We start from the raw sequence: 15,825 nt of genomic DNA on the forward strand, positions 1-15,825 counted from the left end.
AAACTTCAGGCGCCAAACATTTACGTTAGAGGTTCTGGTTTTGCTTGCGCAAATACAATGTCTCTTTGTCGCGCGGTTTATATTCTCCCAGTTCCATTCTGAATACGAATAAATTTAAAACGCTTTAAGCAGTCTTTAATCTCCAATAGCCTTGTGTACATACTTACCTTCGTATGTAAATACACCGCCGTAAGTACAAAAAATAAAACCGTCAAGAGCATGTCGGGCCATGCTCAGTGTAGGATTCCGTAGTTACTCTTCCGTCACAATAAGCTAAATTGGAGCTTACAGTATAGTAGATTGTTAACAAAGGGATGAAACGGTACCTTTCACCCGAGTTAAACAAAGAGGCAATTTTGCATAATCAGTACCTATATAATTAAAGTAACAAACTTACTTGCAATCGGAGACTTTGCATGTCTAAAGATAAATATCCCTTAGCGAAAAACATTTATATCGCTATATAGATGAATAAAACACATATTTTAGCAAACTGCAATAATTTTAAAATGATTTGGTTCATTAAAGCATGAAAAAGTAAAAGTATAACAATAAGTCTAGACATAATGCATCGTACATGAGTGCAATAAGCGAATATGAATATAAAATTAGCAGGATTGCCTCTTACTTTTTAATTTATTTATTTATTGTTCGGAGAACCAACAGCTATAAATTGCACAATAGTTATATATATAAATAACAAAGAGCCAATTATAGGTTCCCACCGGTAGCATCAGGTTAACAAATAATAAAATTGGTGGTTAGCACTAGATATTTTTTTACAACGTGTTACCACTAATATTTTTAAATATTAATACTTATTATATTATATACTGACAAAGAAACCAAAACTTATTAGTAAAATTAATACGTTAATTTATTACCCTCCCTTACACAGTCCTGCACGCCGACAAATCTAGCAAAGTTTCACTTACATCCCAAATTAAAAATAATACGTCATATATTTCTAATCCACCAGTTACTTTCCCATCCCGTGAAAACTATACTCGAATACCTCATAATTCGCTCAGTACCAAGATAAGATCAATTGAAAATAAATTTTCGGAAGGGGATATAAGTGGAGCTGCCCGTCTTTTATTCTCCCGCGACGACTTGGCTGCGCACTCTGCCGAGACCTATGCCGCCTTGATTGAAAAACACCCCGCCCCGGCCGCCTCTTGACGCTGCCAGTTCCACCCGCCTCTGACGACCCTACTATACATGTGTGCGAGGACGCCGTGCTGCAAGCCATAGCTTCGTTTCCCAATGGATCTGCTGGCGGAATAGATGGTTTGTCTCCACAGCACCTTAAGGACCTGACCACGAAGTCTCTAGGCGAAGCCAGAGCTGACCTAATAAAGCAACTGACGGCGTTAATAAACCTGATGCTATCGGGCCGCGTACACCCCGAGATCGTCCCGCTGTTGTACGGTGCTAATCTCGTGGCCCTAGCTAAAAAGGATGGCGGGATACGCCCGATCGCAGTGGGTTGCACCATCAGACGATTGGCCTCAAAGCTCTGCTGCAGAAAGCTCAATAAACAACTGACAAATGCCTTCAAACCCCGGCAGCTCGGTTTTGGAATCAAGGGCGGCTGTGAGGCAGCAGTGCACGCTGCGCGCACTTTTTTGAATCGTCCGGACTTTGAAGTTTTTGTCAAATTAGACGTTAAAAATGCCTTTAATTCGGTTGACCGCGGTGCTCTGTTAGCAGAAGTAAAAGAACAACTGCCAGACATTTATAATTATTTACGACAATGCTACGGAGCACCATCTAAATTATTCTTTGGAGACAAAACTATTTTATCAAGCATGGGCTGTCAACAAGGAGACCCGCTTGGGCCCGCCATTTTCAGCTTACTCATTCATCCGATCATCACTAAACTAAATTCAAAATTCAACCTCTGGTATTTAGATGACGGTTCCCTTGGTGGCGATGCTTTAAACGTTCTACAAGATGTTCAATACATAATTAGTAAATTTTCCAAAATCGGACTTTCATTGAACTTTACCAAATGTGAGATTTTCATACCAGATCACGTTCCATCGGAAAAAAAAATTGAAATATTAACTAACTTTAACGCGGTCCTGCCAAATATTTCCGTTCATTCTAAATCATCTCTTACCCTTTTAGGCTCTCCAATTTTCGATGAATCAGTCACCCCTGTAATTAATTGCAAATTAAATTTATTCAATAGTACATCTGATCTCCTGTTTAAAATAAATCCTCATATGGCGCTTTTTATCATTCGTTTCTGTTTGTTTACACCAAAATTTATGTACTTACTCCGTAGCTGCCAAATTTGGAAATTCCCATCTATCCTTTCATCAGTTGACTCCTCCCTTCAGGCAACTTTAACCAAAATTCTTAACATTCATTTTGAAATTAGGTCCTGGACCCAAGCGGTTCTCCCAATAAGATTTGGGGGGCTGGGTGTTCGCACATCCGCTAGCATAGCTCTACCTGCTTTCCTGTCCTCTGTATATGGTTCGCTTTCTCTCGTCGGTATTATTTTAAACCGATCTTCGATACTTGACGATGAGATAGCGAACATGAAGGAGGCCAGGGAGGCCTGGTGTGAGTCGTGCCCGAGCGCGGATATCCCAGTTGCCCGTCATTGCCAGCGGGATTGGGACTCCCCACGTCTTAAGATAGCCCATGCCTCACTCATCGAACACAGCCTGGACGATTCTGAACGTGCGCGTATTCTAGCAGTTTCGGCCCCCGAGTCAGGCCACTGGTTACAGGCTCTCCCATCCAGACAAATCGGCACTGTTCTGGACCCAAGTAGCTTAAGAATAGCAATATGCTTGAGGCTTGGGTCTAGAATATGTGTTCCCCATACGTGCGCCTGCGGCAAGGATGTGGACCAGTTGGGCCGCCATGGCCTCTCATGTTCAAGAAGCGCCGGCCGAATATTCCGCCACGGCACTATTAATGATTTGGTCCGTCGCGCGCTCGCCACCGTGTCTGTGCCTGCGGTTTTAGAACCCGTGGGCATGGCGAGGGACGACGGCAAGCGTCCTGACGGAGCCACGTTAGTGCCGTGGAAACTAGGAAGGGCCCTGGTGTGGGACGCAACGTGTGTCGACACCTTTGCACAGTCCCACATTCAGGGGACCCGCATTCGAGCCGGCGCTGCCGCTGACCAGGCCCAAGTACTCAAGCGCCGCAAATACTCGACGTTGCTCGACGACTATGAGTTTGCGGCGCTCGCGGTTGAGACTTTGGGTCCCTGGTCAGCCGACATGAAAATATTCATGGCAGCACTGTCGGCGCGGCTGGTCGACACCACAGGGGACCCCGGGGCTGGCGCGTACCTCTCTCAACGTATTTCCCTTGCCATACAGAGAGGTAATGCCGCCAGTATCATGGGGTCCATGCCGCAAACAGACCTGTTAGAAGGGGTATTTTCTTTATAATTGGTTCCTTTTTTTTTTTGTAGGTAAGTATATTTTATAGTAGATGATTTTATTTTATTTCTAGGTTTAATTTTAGTTTTAATTTTGTAATATTATATTTTAGTTTAGTTAGTCAATATAGATTGTTTAAGAGCTTTATTAGAATAAATATTAGTAAACTAGAATAAAATAATAAATATTATAATGTCAGTACGATCAATAAAATGTATACGTTAATTTATACGTTTCTAATTTTTACTCTTTCGTTCTAAAACTGCCAATAGTCAACGGCTTTACTCATACATCCAATGCAACTGTTTTAGACAAATTAAATATTAAATAAAAATAGAATGAGTAAAACAAGCTAATTTTTACATGAATAATGCCAAATAACTTGAACAACCCATTTAATGTCATAATAACGTTTAACTGTGGATGTACGTCATTTTACTATGAAGGGGAAACTTTTTGCGATAACTCAAAAAAGGTAAACTGACCATGTCCGCTATAGTTTTCATTAAATGTCTTTCTTAAGCTCTACTTTCACGATTTTTTTCTTATTTTTTGGACCTATAAAGATAAAAAAATATGTTTATTGCACAAGAAAGGACACAGAAAAAGTATACAGCGGTTGTTTTTAAGAGTTGGTGCATAACTAGATTGACGACAGAGTTTCCAGGAGTCCCCGCACTAGGCTAGGCCTGTATCACGGGAGACCAGAAGTACATATAAATGTCATGCAAGTCAACGAAAAACGAAAATTTATTTTTATATAATAAATATGACATTCAGGTTTATACCTAAGTTGATACATGCAGTTTACAGTTTTTAACTATTTATCTAATGCTTCATTCTTTATAACTTCGGTTCTATACTAATCTTTTAGTCTAGTTCATTTTATATAATTAATAAAGTTAATGTTAAACAATTCTTAGGAGTAATGTCTCAGTTTCGCTATAATCAAGTGACAACAACCAGTTGAAGAGTAACCTTTTGGCTACATGCACAGTGCAATTAATTAATTCGCTCTGAAACTTTACGGCCATGTTGTAAATCGAAGAGCAGAGGAAGTCGCCAAAACGTCTCCCAAAAGCAGTGTTAACCCTCGGAACAGGCAACTTGAATACGCGTTTAGATAGTAATTTCGAATAATATTCGGATTTAGCAGCGCGTTTATGAATCGAGAGACAGACTTTATGTATGTAAAGCTGGCGGACTGTCAGTACTTTAGCTTCCTGGTAGAGGTTGTTTGTCGGATATCTGAAGGGCTTTTTGAGCATTACCTTTAAGACCGAACGTTGGGCTCTTTCAGCCATTAAGATTGACGTCTTTGCAGCACTGCCCCATACTCCAATGGCGTATGTAATTAGAGACTGACATAGAGAGATGTATGTATTTTTTAAAAGGCTCATGTTCGCGGAATGTCGAAGTTTCTTAAATATATACATCGTTTTCCTAATCCTATTGGAGAGACAGTTGATATGGGATTTGAAATTTAAGTTTTCGTCTATAACTAAGCCAAGATATTTGATAGAGTTGGAACGACATATGACTTCACAAGAACATGCTAAGTTACTGACATTGTTGCAATTATGAATTTTGATTAGATTTGTAGAATTAGTGGGACTGGAAGCGGCAGATTTATGAAAACACAAGAATTTAGTCTTTTTACTATTTAAGGTCAGTAGGTTATCTCGAAACCAACAAGCGGCGTTACTCATACCCTTTTCTGCTGCAGCAAAAGCACTCTCCCAAGTATCGCCTTTAAAAAGAATCACTGTGTCATCGGCATAGCAGATTATTTCAGCTTGGGGGAGGGAAATTTTATGAATATCGTTAATGTAGATTAAGAATATTGTAGGCCCAAGCACGCTCCCCTGCGGGACCCCGAAATCGACTTTATCCAGACCGCTGCTGTGGCAATCCACTTTAACCAGTTGACTTCTTTCTGATAGATAACTATCGAACCAGGCCAGGGACACGCCCCGAATCCCCATTTTCTCAAGCTTTTTAAGAAGTATTGGTCTAGACACAGTGTCAAAAGCCTTGGCCAGGTCCAAGAAAACGCCGATACAATTTATGTTATTATCCAGGTTTGAAGATATTACATTGACCAAGAGTGAGATTGCATCTTCAGTGGTTCAAAAGTTAGAGGGGGGGGGACACATTTTTTTTCTTTCTGAGCGATTATCTCCGAATATATTCACTTTTACAAAAAATGTTTGTTCAATACCCCTATTAGTTTTGAAAGACCTTTCCAACAATATCCCACACTGTAGTGTGGAAGCAACAAAAAAATTCACCCCCACTTTACGCGTGTACTTTGTCGGCTTTATTAATTTATATGTCAATGCCAAATTTCATCTTTCTAGTACTAACGACCACGGAGCAAAGCCTCGGACAGACAGACAGACGGACATGGCGAAACTATAAGGGTTCCTAGTTGACTACGGAATCCTAAAAAAGAAATCTAATTGGTACCTAGCAATTAGATTTGTTTTTGTACTTACGGCGGTGTATTTATATACGAATGAATAGGTCATATCTTAATACGACAATTTTTGATACTTTTAATTTAAGTTAGTTTTAGTAAAACACATTTAATTTAAGGTGGGTATTTACGAATTTTTAATTTTTTCTTAATATTCTAATTAGTAAAAAATAGTGCAAAAGTGTGTTATTATTTAGGTGTCCCAAGAACTATCTAAACATTACAATATAAAACAGTAATAAACTTTATATTATAAAGATTAAACCTCACAAATGAGACAGAGAGTCAAAACCGATATCATCGGTCAATGAGAGCGGAGGAGAAAAGGTTTAAGATTTTAACAACGTGATACGGTTTAGATCTTATTTGATACAACTTTGAAGATCGCTCACGTTGATAGGGGCATGCGAAAATAGTGAAAGTCGTGCGTGAGATGCGCGCCAATCACCAAGACGATCATCAAGGTAGTACTCGTATCAAAACCAGTTCAAACCCATCACCAATTGTTAAATTAGAATCGAGCTTCTTGGCTTTCACGAATGAGTTTTTTGGAACTTGGTATAAAAAAAGCATATCTGCTAGTTGCTCTTCGATGAAGCTAAATATATAAATATTATCAAGTATAAATATATAAATATTATCAAGTATAGAAACTAACATAATTCCAACATGGCTTCCCATGACCTCTAATATATCGGTTACGGTTTTTAAAATGGTTCTTTATAAAGCCCGACCAGAAATATATGATCAATTGATCATTGTCAAGAGAGCGCTGTTATTCTCACGTATAGGGTGACAGTTCAGTTTAGTATGAAATTTTTTGTTCCAATGAAATTCCGCAATATGGCGCGTGATCATATATTACTGATGATCAGGCTTTAGCTTTCTGCATGACTACATTGACTTCATAGTATTTACGTAATAATAATAATTCGGCTAGCCTTAATGGCTGCCTTTTCGAGAGTGCCGGCTCGCACACCCTTTCCATCTGACAGCGAGATCTGTACCCCTAGTGTAAATTTATTCGATAGCGAAACGTGACGTACGCGTTTGCGTTAAGTCTCATTTTGTATGGGATTTAGAAACAGCGCGCCAAGCGGGACGTTTTGGAAAGTCAAAATCCCATACAAAATGACACTAAACGCAAACGCGTACGTCACGTTTCGCTATCGAATAAACTTATGACCGGTCTGACCTAGTGGGTAGTGACCCTGCTTATAAAGTCGATGGTCCTGGGTTCGAATCCCGGTAAGGGCATTTATTTGTGTGATGAGCACAGATTATTTGTTCCTGAGTCATGGATGTTTTCTATGTAATTAAGTATTTTATATATTGTACATATATATTGTTATCTGAGTACCCTCAATACGAGCCTTTTTGACTTACTCAATTTGTGTAAGAATGTCTCTATAATATTTATTTAATATGTAACTGTTGTCAGTCACCGACCAAAAGGCTGTAATGGTTGCAAACCTTTACAATTCGCACTCTATGGATCAAATGAGAAGAAACAAGGCCTTGAAGCCAATTCAACCCTAAATTTGACATCAAAATTATCTTTTTTGTTATCATTCACCCGTGCGTCTCACTCGCCCCAATACATGTAGGTACGGATACGAGCAAAATGCACGCGTGAATCATATCTAAATGACATGACATCGTTACGAATGTAGGTTCGAATTGGCCCCTTTGGTAATAATTCACTGACCCATCTATAGCCATGTTTGGCTTAACTTTAAGTACTTGCCTGTTGACAAGCCAGGCGGGCAGCGCTCCGCGTGGGTCGGAGCGCGACACGTAGCCCAACCAGCTGCCGCCAGTGCCGGGCCGAGTTCGCACCACGAAACCGGTGAGGAGAGACAGGGCCCTAGAAAGAAAACCAAGCTAGCATTAGCCATTTACTATTGCAAAAGCGAGAGAGATAAAGATAGCCGAATTTCTGCCGAAACAACATCGAAATTTTCATCGTACACCTTATAAAACAAAGTCCCCCGCCGCGTCTGTCTGTTTGTCTGTCTGTATGTTCGCAATAAACTTAAAAACTATTTATTGGCTGAAAAGCTAATGTGGATGTAGTTTTCACCATTGAATAGAGTGATTCTTGAGGAAGGTTTAGGTGTTAAGGTTTTGTGTAAATTGGTTGAAATCTGACGATGTTTGCAGCTGCTAATAAAGTCGGTAAAATTCACGCTGGCTTGTAGCTTTCATCAAAAACGCTACCCAATCTGTTAGAGATATAGGTATGTATGGAATTGTAGATGGAATTGTCTCTCTTATGGAATTGTATCTCATACACATTTATGACTAAATGTACAGTAGGGTTCAAAAGTACATGGACAAGTCATGAATGAAATCATCCATAAATTGTCCATGCCAATTTGAACCTGATGGTACGTCAGTATTGTACTCGTAATTATGAAGGTAATACAAAATGCACCCCATTTTTACGGGCAAAGTTTAAGCGATGGTACCAGTAAATACAATAATATATCGATATACACTCACGAACCCTGATAACGAATATTGAGTTTATATAGAGATATCCATATAAATTCACCCGTTTTCATTGCTTTAATGAGTGTTATTTTAAAGATGCTTTACGTCAAACCCTACGCAGTCTCAAAGGCCTTTGAGATTTAGCGGCCTCAATTCAATCAATTCGGTAACAACAGTACCTACAAAGACTCACTTAAAGTAGATGAAATCCTTGAGAGGCACACCACCCGTGGGATTGGCGTGTAATATTCGCATAATACATTTATCTTGGCTCAAGTTTTTTTTTTCACCACACCAACTCGGAGATTCTCTAAAAACAGCGGCAAATAATGATTAATAAAACCAGCCAAGAGCGTGTCGGGCCATGTTCAGTGTAGGGTTCCGCAGTTACCTTTTTGCCACAATAGACTAAACGGGAGCTATTAGTATAGGTAGTATAGATTGTTAACCAAGGGATGAAATTGTGAAAGCATATCGTATGCCAGGAAACCAAATAAGACGAGGCAAATTTGCATAAGCAGTATTTAAAGTAATAGACGTATTGCCATATTTTCTTCCTTGGCACTTATCGTCCCATAAAAAAATTGAATTTCGCGCCTTTTTCTACTGAAATGTTGTTTGACTGACTATATATAGATTGCAATATTTATGAAAAAAATTTTTACATATTTTAGCAAAAATATTTACTTCACCAAAATATGTTTAACTAATATCCAACGCCACCTCACACCATAGGATTGATTGATTGTGCAAAAAAAAAATTGTCATTTTTATTTTACCATTTTGTTGTCATGATTGCTTTATGTATCCCTGTCAAATTGCAGCTTTCAAGCACTAACGATCACGGAGCAAAGCCGCGGACGGACAAACAGTTGACTATGGAACCCTGAAAATCCGAACATGACTGATACATATGTTTGCAGATATCGGATTCTTGGCATCATTCGCAGTAATATGGACTTGGCCCAAAAATTAATATTAATTTCTTACCCGCTATTTCGACTGCTAGCAGGACTAACTTACTATCGTACTTAAATAAACAACACAGGTTTATGTTACCTATCTGGATTAAAGGCACAATAATAATATTTCTAGATAGAAATATAGAATCAAGTATTTTGACATTGGAAATGTCTTTTCGTTCGCTCCAGTGTTGGCTCCAATTTCATGAAAAAGTCCCCTTATATCTCGGAGAGTTCCAAAGATATGACATTCAAAAAAGGTTCAAAATACGCATATTTACAAGAGCTGTAAGGTGCAAAAAGAATTATTCGAGAAAGTCAAAAACGAAAAAAGTTATGGGCGGTAATTCGGTAACGGTAACGGTATATTCATTTTTTCTTGCTAATATATTATCAATCTTTTTTTGTTGACGTACATACATTTCTTCTTTTTCATCACTGGTTCACCATTTATAAGTTGTTCAATATTAGCCAATATTAATAAATAAAAAGTTTTTTAAATACTGACAAACCTCAACTTATTTTTATACATTTGAATACATTATACCATAAATACTTATAACAAATATTCATTATATCCAGTAAAAGTTGTCTTATATCTTTTGAAAATATATCAATAATTGTTATACGGATCATTACACACCCATTGCATTACATCGCGCAAATTAGTTAGACAGTTTGCCGATAGATGGCGCAGTATATACACAATTATACTTAAGATAGGTACCTACTTCTGATCAAGTTTTTCGCCTTTCTGTCACTGTCGCTGTCCGTTTATGTCACAGCCACTTTTTTCCGAAACTATAAGAGCTATACTGTTCAAACTTGGTAAGTAGATGTATTCTGACGGACATGACGAATCTATAAGGGTTCCGTTTTTTGCCATTTGGCTACGGAACCCTAAAAAGGTGCGGGTACAGCTTTTTGGATTTAAACCTGCCCTTGGTCAGCTAATTGAAGAGGTATCGGTATTATTTAGCGAATTATACAATTGTCAAAAAATTAGAACATTTAGTAGGTAACAAGAGTTTTACGGGGTAATTAACACTGGAGACTGTACACATCCCTAATAAATTATATAATTATTTAATAGATTCCATGTTTGTTAATTTATTTTGGAATTTTTGGTTATTTGTGGGCTATTAGCTGAATAAATGTTTGAGTTAGAAGATCGAGACTGAACATAAATTCCTAAAAAACACTTTGTGGATATTGAATGAATATCCTAAACGAGCATGGTAGTTTAGAATAAAAAATAATAGAATACTATTAAGACTAAGAAACTAAAACTACCCACCCACATTACCATATAAACAGACTAATAGAATGAAAATAATTTCTAAAAAGTATAACGACTTTATTTTACGTTAAATTAATTAAAAACACTGCGAGCTAACGACATAGAATACTTGATTGTTTTCAATACGTTCCTACGTATCGAATAAACTCTTATTCAATCGAATATTCCCTCGTTTTCAAGTTACGCGCGAGATATCTCAAGCTCACTCAGAGCGGTTAGATATTACATCAGCTATTTTCACTTTGCATTCTACATAAATGGAACACTTGGCGCCCTACTTTTGGTTTTTAAATTGAGTCGTCTCTACGTTACGCGGTATTAGCAGAAATCGTTTAGAAACCATAATAAAAAATAATAGAATACTATTAAGACTAAGAAACTAAAACTACCCACCCACATTACCATATAAACAGACTAATAGAATGAAAATAATTTCTAAAAAGTATAACGACTTTATTTTACGTTAAATTAATTAAAAACACTGCGAGCTAACGACATAGAATACTTGATTGTTTTCAATACGTTCCTACGTATCGAATAAACTCTTATTCAATCGAATATTCACTCGTTTTCAAGTTACGTGCGAGATATCTCAAGCTCACTCAGAGCGGTTAGATATTACATCAGCTATTTTCACTTTGCATTCTACATAAATGGAACACTTGGCGCCCCACTTTTGGTTTTTAAATTGAGTCGTCTCTACGTTACGCGGTATTAGCAGAAATCGTTTAGAAACCATTGAAGGACGAGAATCGGAATAGCCATTCCTATTCTCGTCGGGACACGATGAAAACGTTGGAAAACTCTAATTCTTTTCTGAAGTTTTATTAACTTTTTAAAATTAGAGATAAATAACTGAAATAGATGTCATAAGTATATACCAAAAGAAAAATTACCGAATCCTCCAGTGGCGGAAGCCGGTTTTTTATATTATTTATTAAATAAAGATTTATTAGCCGAGATGTGTCGATCGTCGAAATTATTGTTTAATGTTAAAGTGTGTTTTTTTTTAGTTTTCTGTAAGTTTGTGAAAATTCAATTAGGTCACAGTTGTCCTACGTTGAAACAAACGGACATAGTGAAACTTTGCGATATCTCGGAAACAAGGTGTTATCAACTCATATGGCAAAATATGTATAAGATAAGTACTGAACTTTAAAAACGGCTGAGATAGGATGGATGATAAGTTGAATGTTTCATTGATGGCTGGATTATAGGTGACATGTCTAACATTGAAACAGTCGTACACAATGAAACTTCAAGATATCTATAAAATACTATGTGTTGCTATATCAAGCATGGAGATGCTCAGAACCTTACCGAGTCCATCTAGTTAGCAATCATGCTCCATGGATACAAAAGGCGTACCTCGCAACATGTAGACCAGATTGTAGATTCAAAATGAAACTTGTGTACAATGAAACAGTCTTATGCTTTTGTATATTTCAGCAATATTTTAAATCCTTCCAAATGGGAATCGGAAACCTTTAAAATGGCCAACTTCGGCCTACTTACCATTATTGTCTCCTTTCCATCCTCATTATACTCGTATATGTATATATATTTATTACTAATTGATTGAAACTGTATATGAGTATAGGTATAAATGTCACTTATGTATAACACCGTTTCAATGTTTATTAACCCTGTTTCATGGTTGATTGGAATGATCATAACTGTTTCATTGTAAAAATTGGGTGTTTCATTGAAAACATGCACAAGGACACAATAAAACAAAACCATTTTTTTGTAAAATTGATTATAATACAGAAACTGATAAAAATAAGTAGAAACAAAGAATGTCATACATTTTTTTTTTTTTTTTTAAATAAATCTATTTATTGACAATAACAATATACATAATGGATATATACAGATGAATACTATAACTACATTTTAAGTGCTCATTTACAAAATATAAAACTGTAGGTATACATAGGTAGATACCTACCATACGGTACGAATGTCGGACTTAAGATGAATTAAATAAGATAAGGCATTTAATATACTTCAAAACATGTTTCATACATTTTAGATACTAGCGATTATATCACTACCATTCAAACAAATAACGATGTAATAAGATGGCATGCTGTTAAAATATGAAATTAAACTAGCAATATATTTGCGAGGTCGCTGTGGATTGACGCACACGGTATCTTATCAGCGGACAAATATACTAATGACCGGGCAGGCCTCGAGTGGAATAAATCAGAGATTACCCCGGACCTGTTCACTGCAGAAGGTGCTGCTACCTTTTATAGCGTTTTAAACGAGTTTCGTTCAGTACTTAGCCTATGAGCCTGTCACTGACATGGCACTGACATAGTCGCTAGCGTGTAAGTAACATTACTGTCTATGAATCTTGCTCGTACTGGCATATTAGTGTGAGCGAAATGTATAGAAAGTAAGTTACGTAGACGTTAGCGAATATGTCACCTATGTCAGGTCAGTGACAAGCTAGTGGTAGCCGTATAGGTCATTTAAGTATAATTTCATTGTTCGGTTAATAAACCCCTATTACCTGTAGCAATAATTCACTTAAACTCTAATAATGATATGTAAATATCTATTTAAGGAAAATTGTAATTCATAACCTTAGCATGTTTAGATACCACGTACGCACCAAGCACGTAAGAAACGGGTGTAACTTCAGCAACGCAGCCCGTAGCACTTAACGTAGCGAGTCCGGAAAGGAAAGGAAATTGGCGCAAGTTCCGGAGCTCGGATGCTCGTTGCGATGCATCTGATGCATGTAACGTGTCGTTGCAAGCTGTTGAGTGTGTTCAATCAAGCGTAGCATAGATACGAGGCGTGGTGACATGTAAACTAAATTCTGGGCCCTGTGTTATTCCTGATATACGTTGACGATCTACCGTCAAATATTCCAGACTGGGCACAAGTGACTCTGTTTGCTGACGTGACGATACTCATGTGGGAGTCAGGCATGTGAAAGTCAATTTAATGGAGGAACAGTTGATACAAACCCAACGTAGCCTCCAGAATTGGTTCCAAGGCAAACGCACAATGTATTATAGACCCCATTTTTGTTGCATGTGCTTTTTCTTCCAGAAATCGAAAGTTTTTGTCATTTTAAGCTTACTAGTAAAACTCCGGCTTAGATATGACGAGTAGATTTTGAGAAAAAAAAAATCAAAGTTTGCCTTTATCCGGTTCCGAAAAAACACAAAATAAAATATTGCAAAAAATTTAAAACACATTTTCTTATCTTTATAACGATTATCAGATATTGCTATCACTCCGGATATATGTGCAAAATTGGGTCCTTCTACCTACTACGGATAACGAAATATTAAATAATTTGTCATTATTCTTTAGATTTTATTTAATCGTCCATAACACAGTATTAGCAGATAAAAAGTGACTTAAACGAAACCTTGGAAATACTTCTATTCATGGTATTAATTTTGTAAGCTAATTCAGCGTTATTTAGAAGTTATCAGTAATTTTAGTTTTTGTTCAGGGTTGTCACAATCGTATATCCGGGTGTTAATAATATTTTTATTCTGGTGTAAATGTCTTTTTAAAATTTTAGTGATAATAATTATTCACCTTATTCAAACTTCAGCTTCGTTCTGAAGAATCAAATTTTCATCCACATTTATCTCGGCTGATGAATAATCGTCCGTGACTTTAAAATGATCATGAATGGGTTTTAGCAGATTGACTGCTGCCGTAGGTAGGGGAATCTTTTTTGTTTTATTTTTTCTCTCTTTTATGGTAAAGTCCGATATAAACGGGTCGGATGTAACAAGTGCTCTGTGGAACAAATCAAACATAGCTGATTCACGGCGAATTTTTCTTGAATGATGTTCCCTATCTTGTCGCCAAAACTTGTTACGTGACTCTGCTGCTTGTTCCGATAACATTCCAATCGGTAACGTGGTGAAATCTATTATTTTTGCACCATGTACTAAAATTTTGTGTAACGTAACTGCATAACTGTGTAACGTAGCATTTCATCGAAAGTTTGTTCGCTGTAAATACGAAACTGTTATTTTAAGCTAATTTAAACAAAAAGCTTATGAGTTGAAATCAAGATTAAAAAGAAGTTTCAATAATAAAATAATATACAAAACCATACTTCAAAAATAAAAATATATATTTATATATTTTATGATGAAGTGACAACCCTAGCACAAAAATACCCGGATATAAACCGGATATAAATTAAAATACCAATAACTTCTAAATAACGCTGAATTAGCTTACAAAATTAATACCATGAATAGAAGTATTTCCAAGGTTTCGTTTAAGTCACTTTTTATCTGCTAATACTGTGAAATGGACGATTAAATAAAATCTAAAGAATAATGACAAATTATTTAATATTTCGTTATCCGTAGTAGGTAGAAGGACCCAATTTTGCACATATATCCGGAGTGATAGCAATATCTGATAATCGTTATAAAGATAAGAAAATGTGTTTTAAATTTTTTGCAATATTTTATTTTGTGTTTTTTCGGACCCGGATAAAGGCAAACTTTGTTTTTTTTTTCTCAAAATCTACTCGTCATATCAAAGCCGGAGTTTTACTAGTAAGCTTAAAATGACAAAAACTTTCGATTTCTGGAAGAAAAAGCACATGCAACAAAAATGGGGTCTATAGTACATTGTGAAACGGTATAGTACTAAATAGCGACAAGACCATAAATGTTAAATATAGAGTTAATTCTCGAATAGACAAAAACCCATCTACCCTTCAGTATCAAGATTGTACGAAGTTTTTAGGGTATATAATAGATAATAAATTAACACACAAAGATCACATACAGAAACTTTGTAGTCTAAACTCTCTTCGGCTAATTTTGCGTTACTTAAACTCAAACCTCTAATAAACTCAGGAACTTTAAAGATGGTCTGCTATGCGTATATTCAATCCCTACTAAACTATGCAATAACTATATGGGGCAATGCATCGGATATTCAGAAAATACTAGTACTACAGAAGCGTTCTATGAGGATCATGTGCGGTGTCAACCGACGGGACTCAGCCAAACCTCTTTTTGAAAAACTAGGAATAAGACAGTAATATCGTTATTTATCTATAATTCTTTGCTGGAAATTCACAAACAAGCAGACTCTCTTCTAAAATTATCTGATATACACAATTATAACACATGATTCAAACACAAATTGCTTTTACAAAAGCTG

The 15,825-nt window shown here is 36.7% G+C and overlaps 1 protein-coding gene across 1 annotated transcript in view; it reads right to left on the reverse strand.

The window, feature by feature from the left end:
* The window catches only part of LOC133534585 (START domain-containing protein 10-like), a 48,791-nt gene that overhangs the window by 11,806 nt on the left and 21,160 nt on the right, over positions 1–15,825 (reverse strand). Inside the window, exon 4 of the mRNA XM_061873757.1 lies at positions 7,640–7,759. Within this exon, the coding sequence (XP_061729741.1) occupies positions 7,640–7,759 (120 nt within the window). The remainder of the gene's footprint in view (positions 1–7,639; positions 7,760–15,825) is intronic.

Source organism: Cydia pomonella, chromosome 2, assembly GCF_033807575.1.
Source record: "Cydia pomonella isolate Wapato2018A chromosome 2, ilCydPomo1, whole genome shotgun sequence".
Lineage (NCBI taxonomy): Eukaryota > Metazoa > Arthropoda > Insecta > Lepidoptera > Tortricidae > Cydia > Cydia pomonella.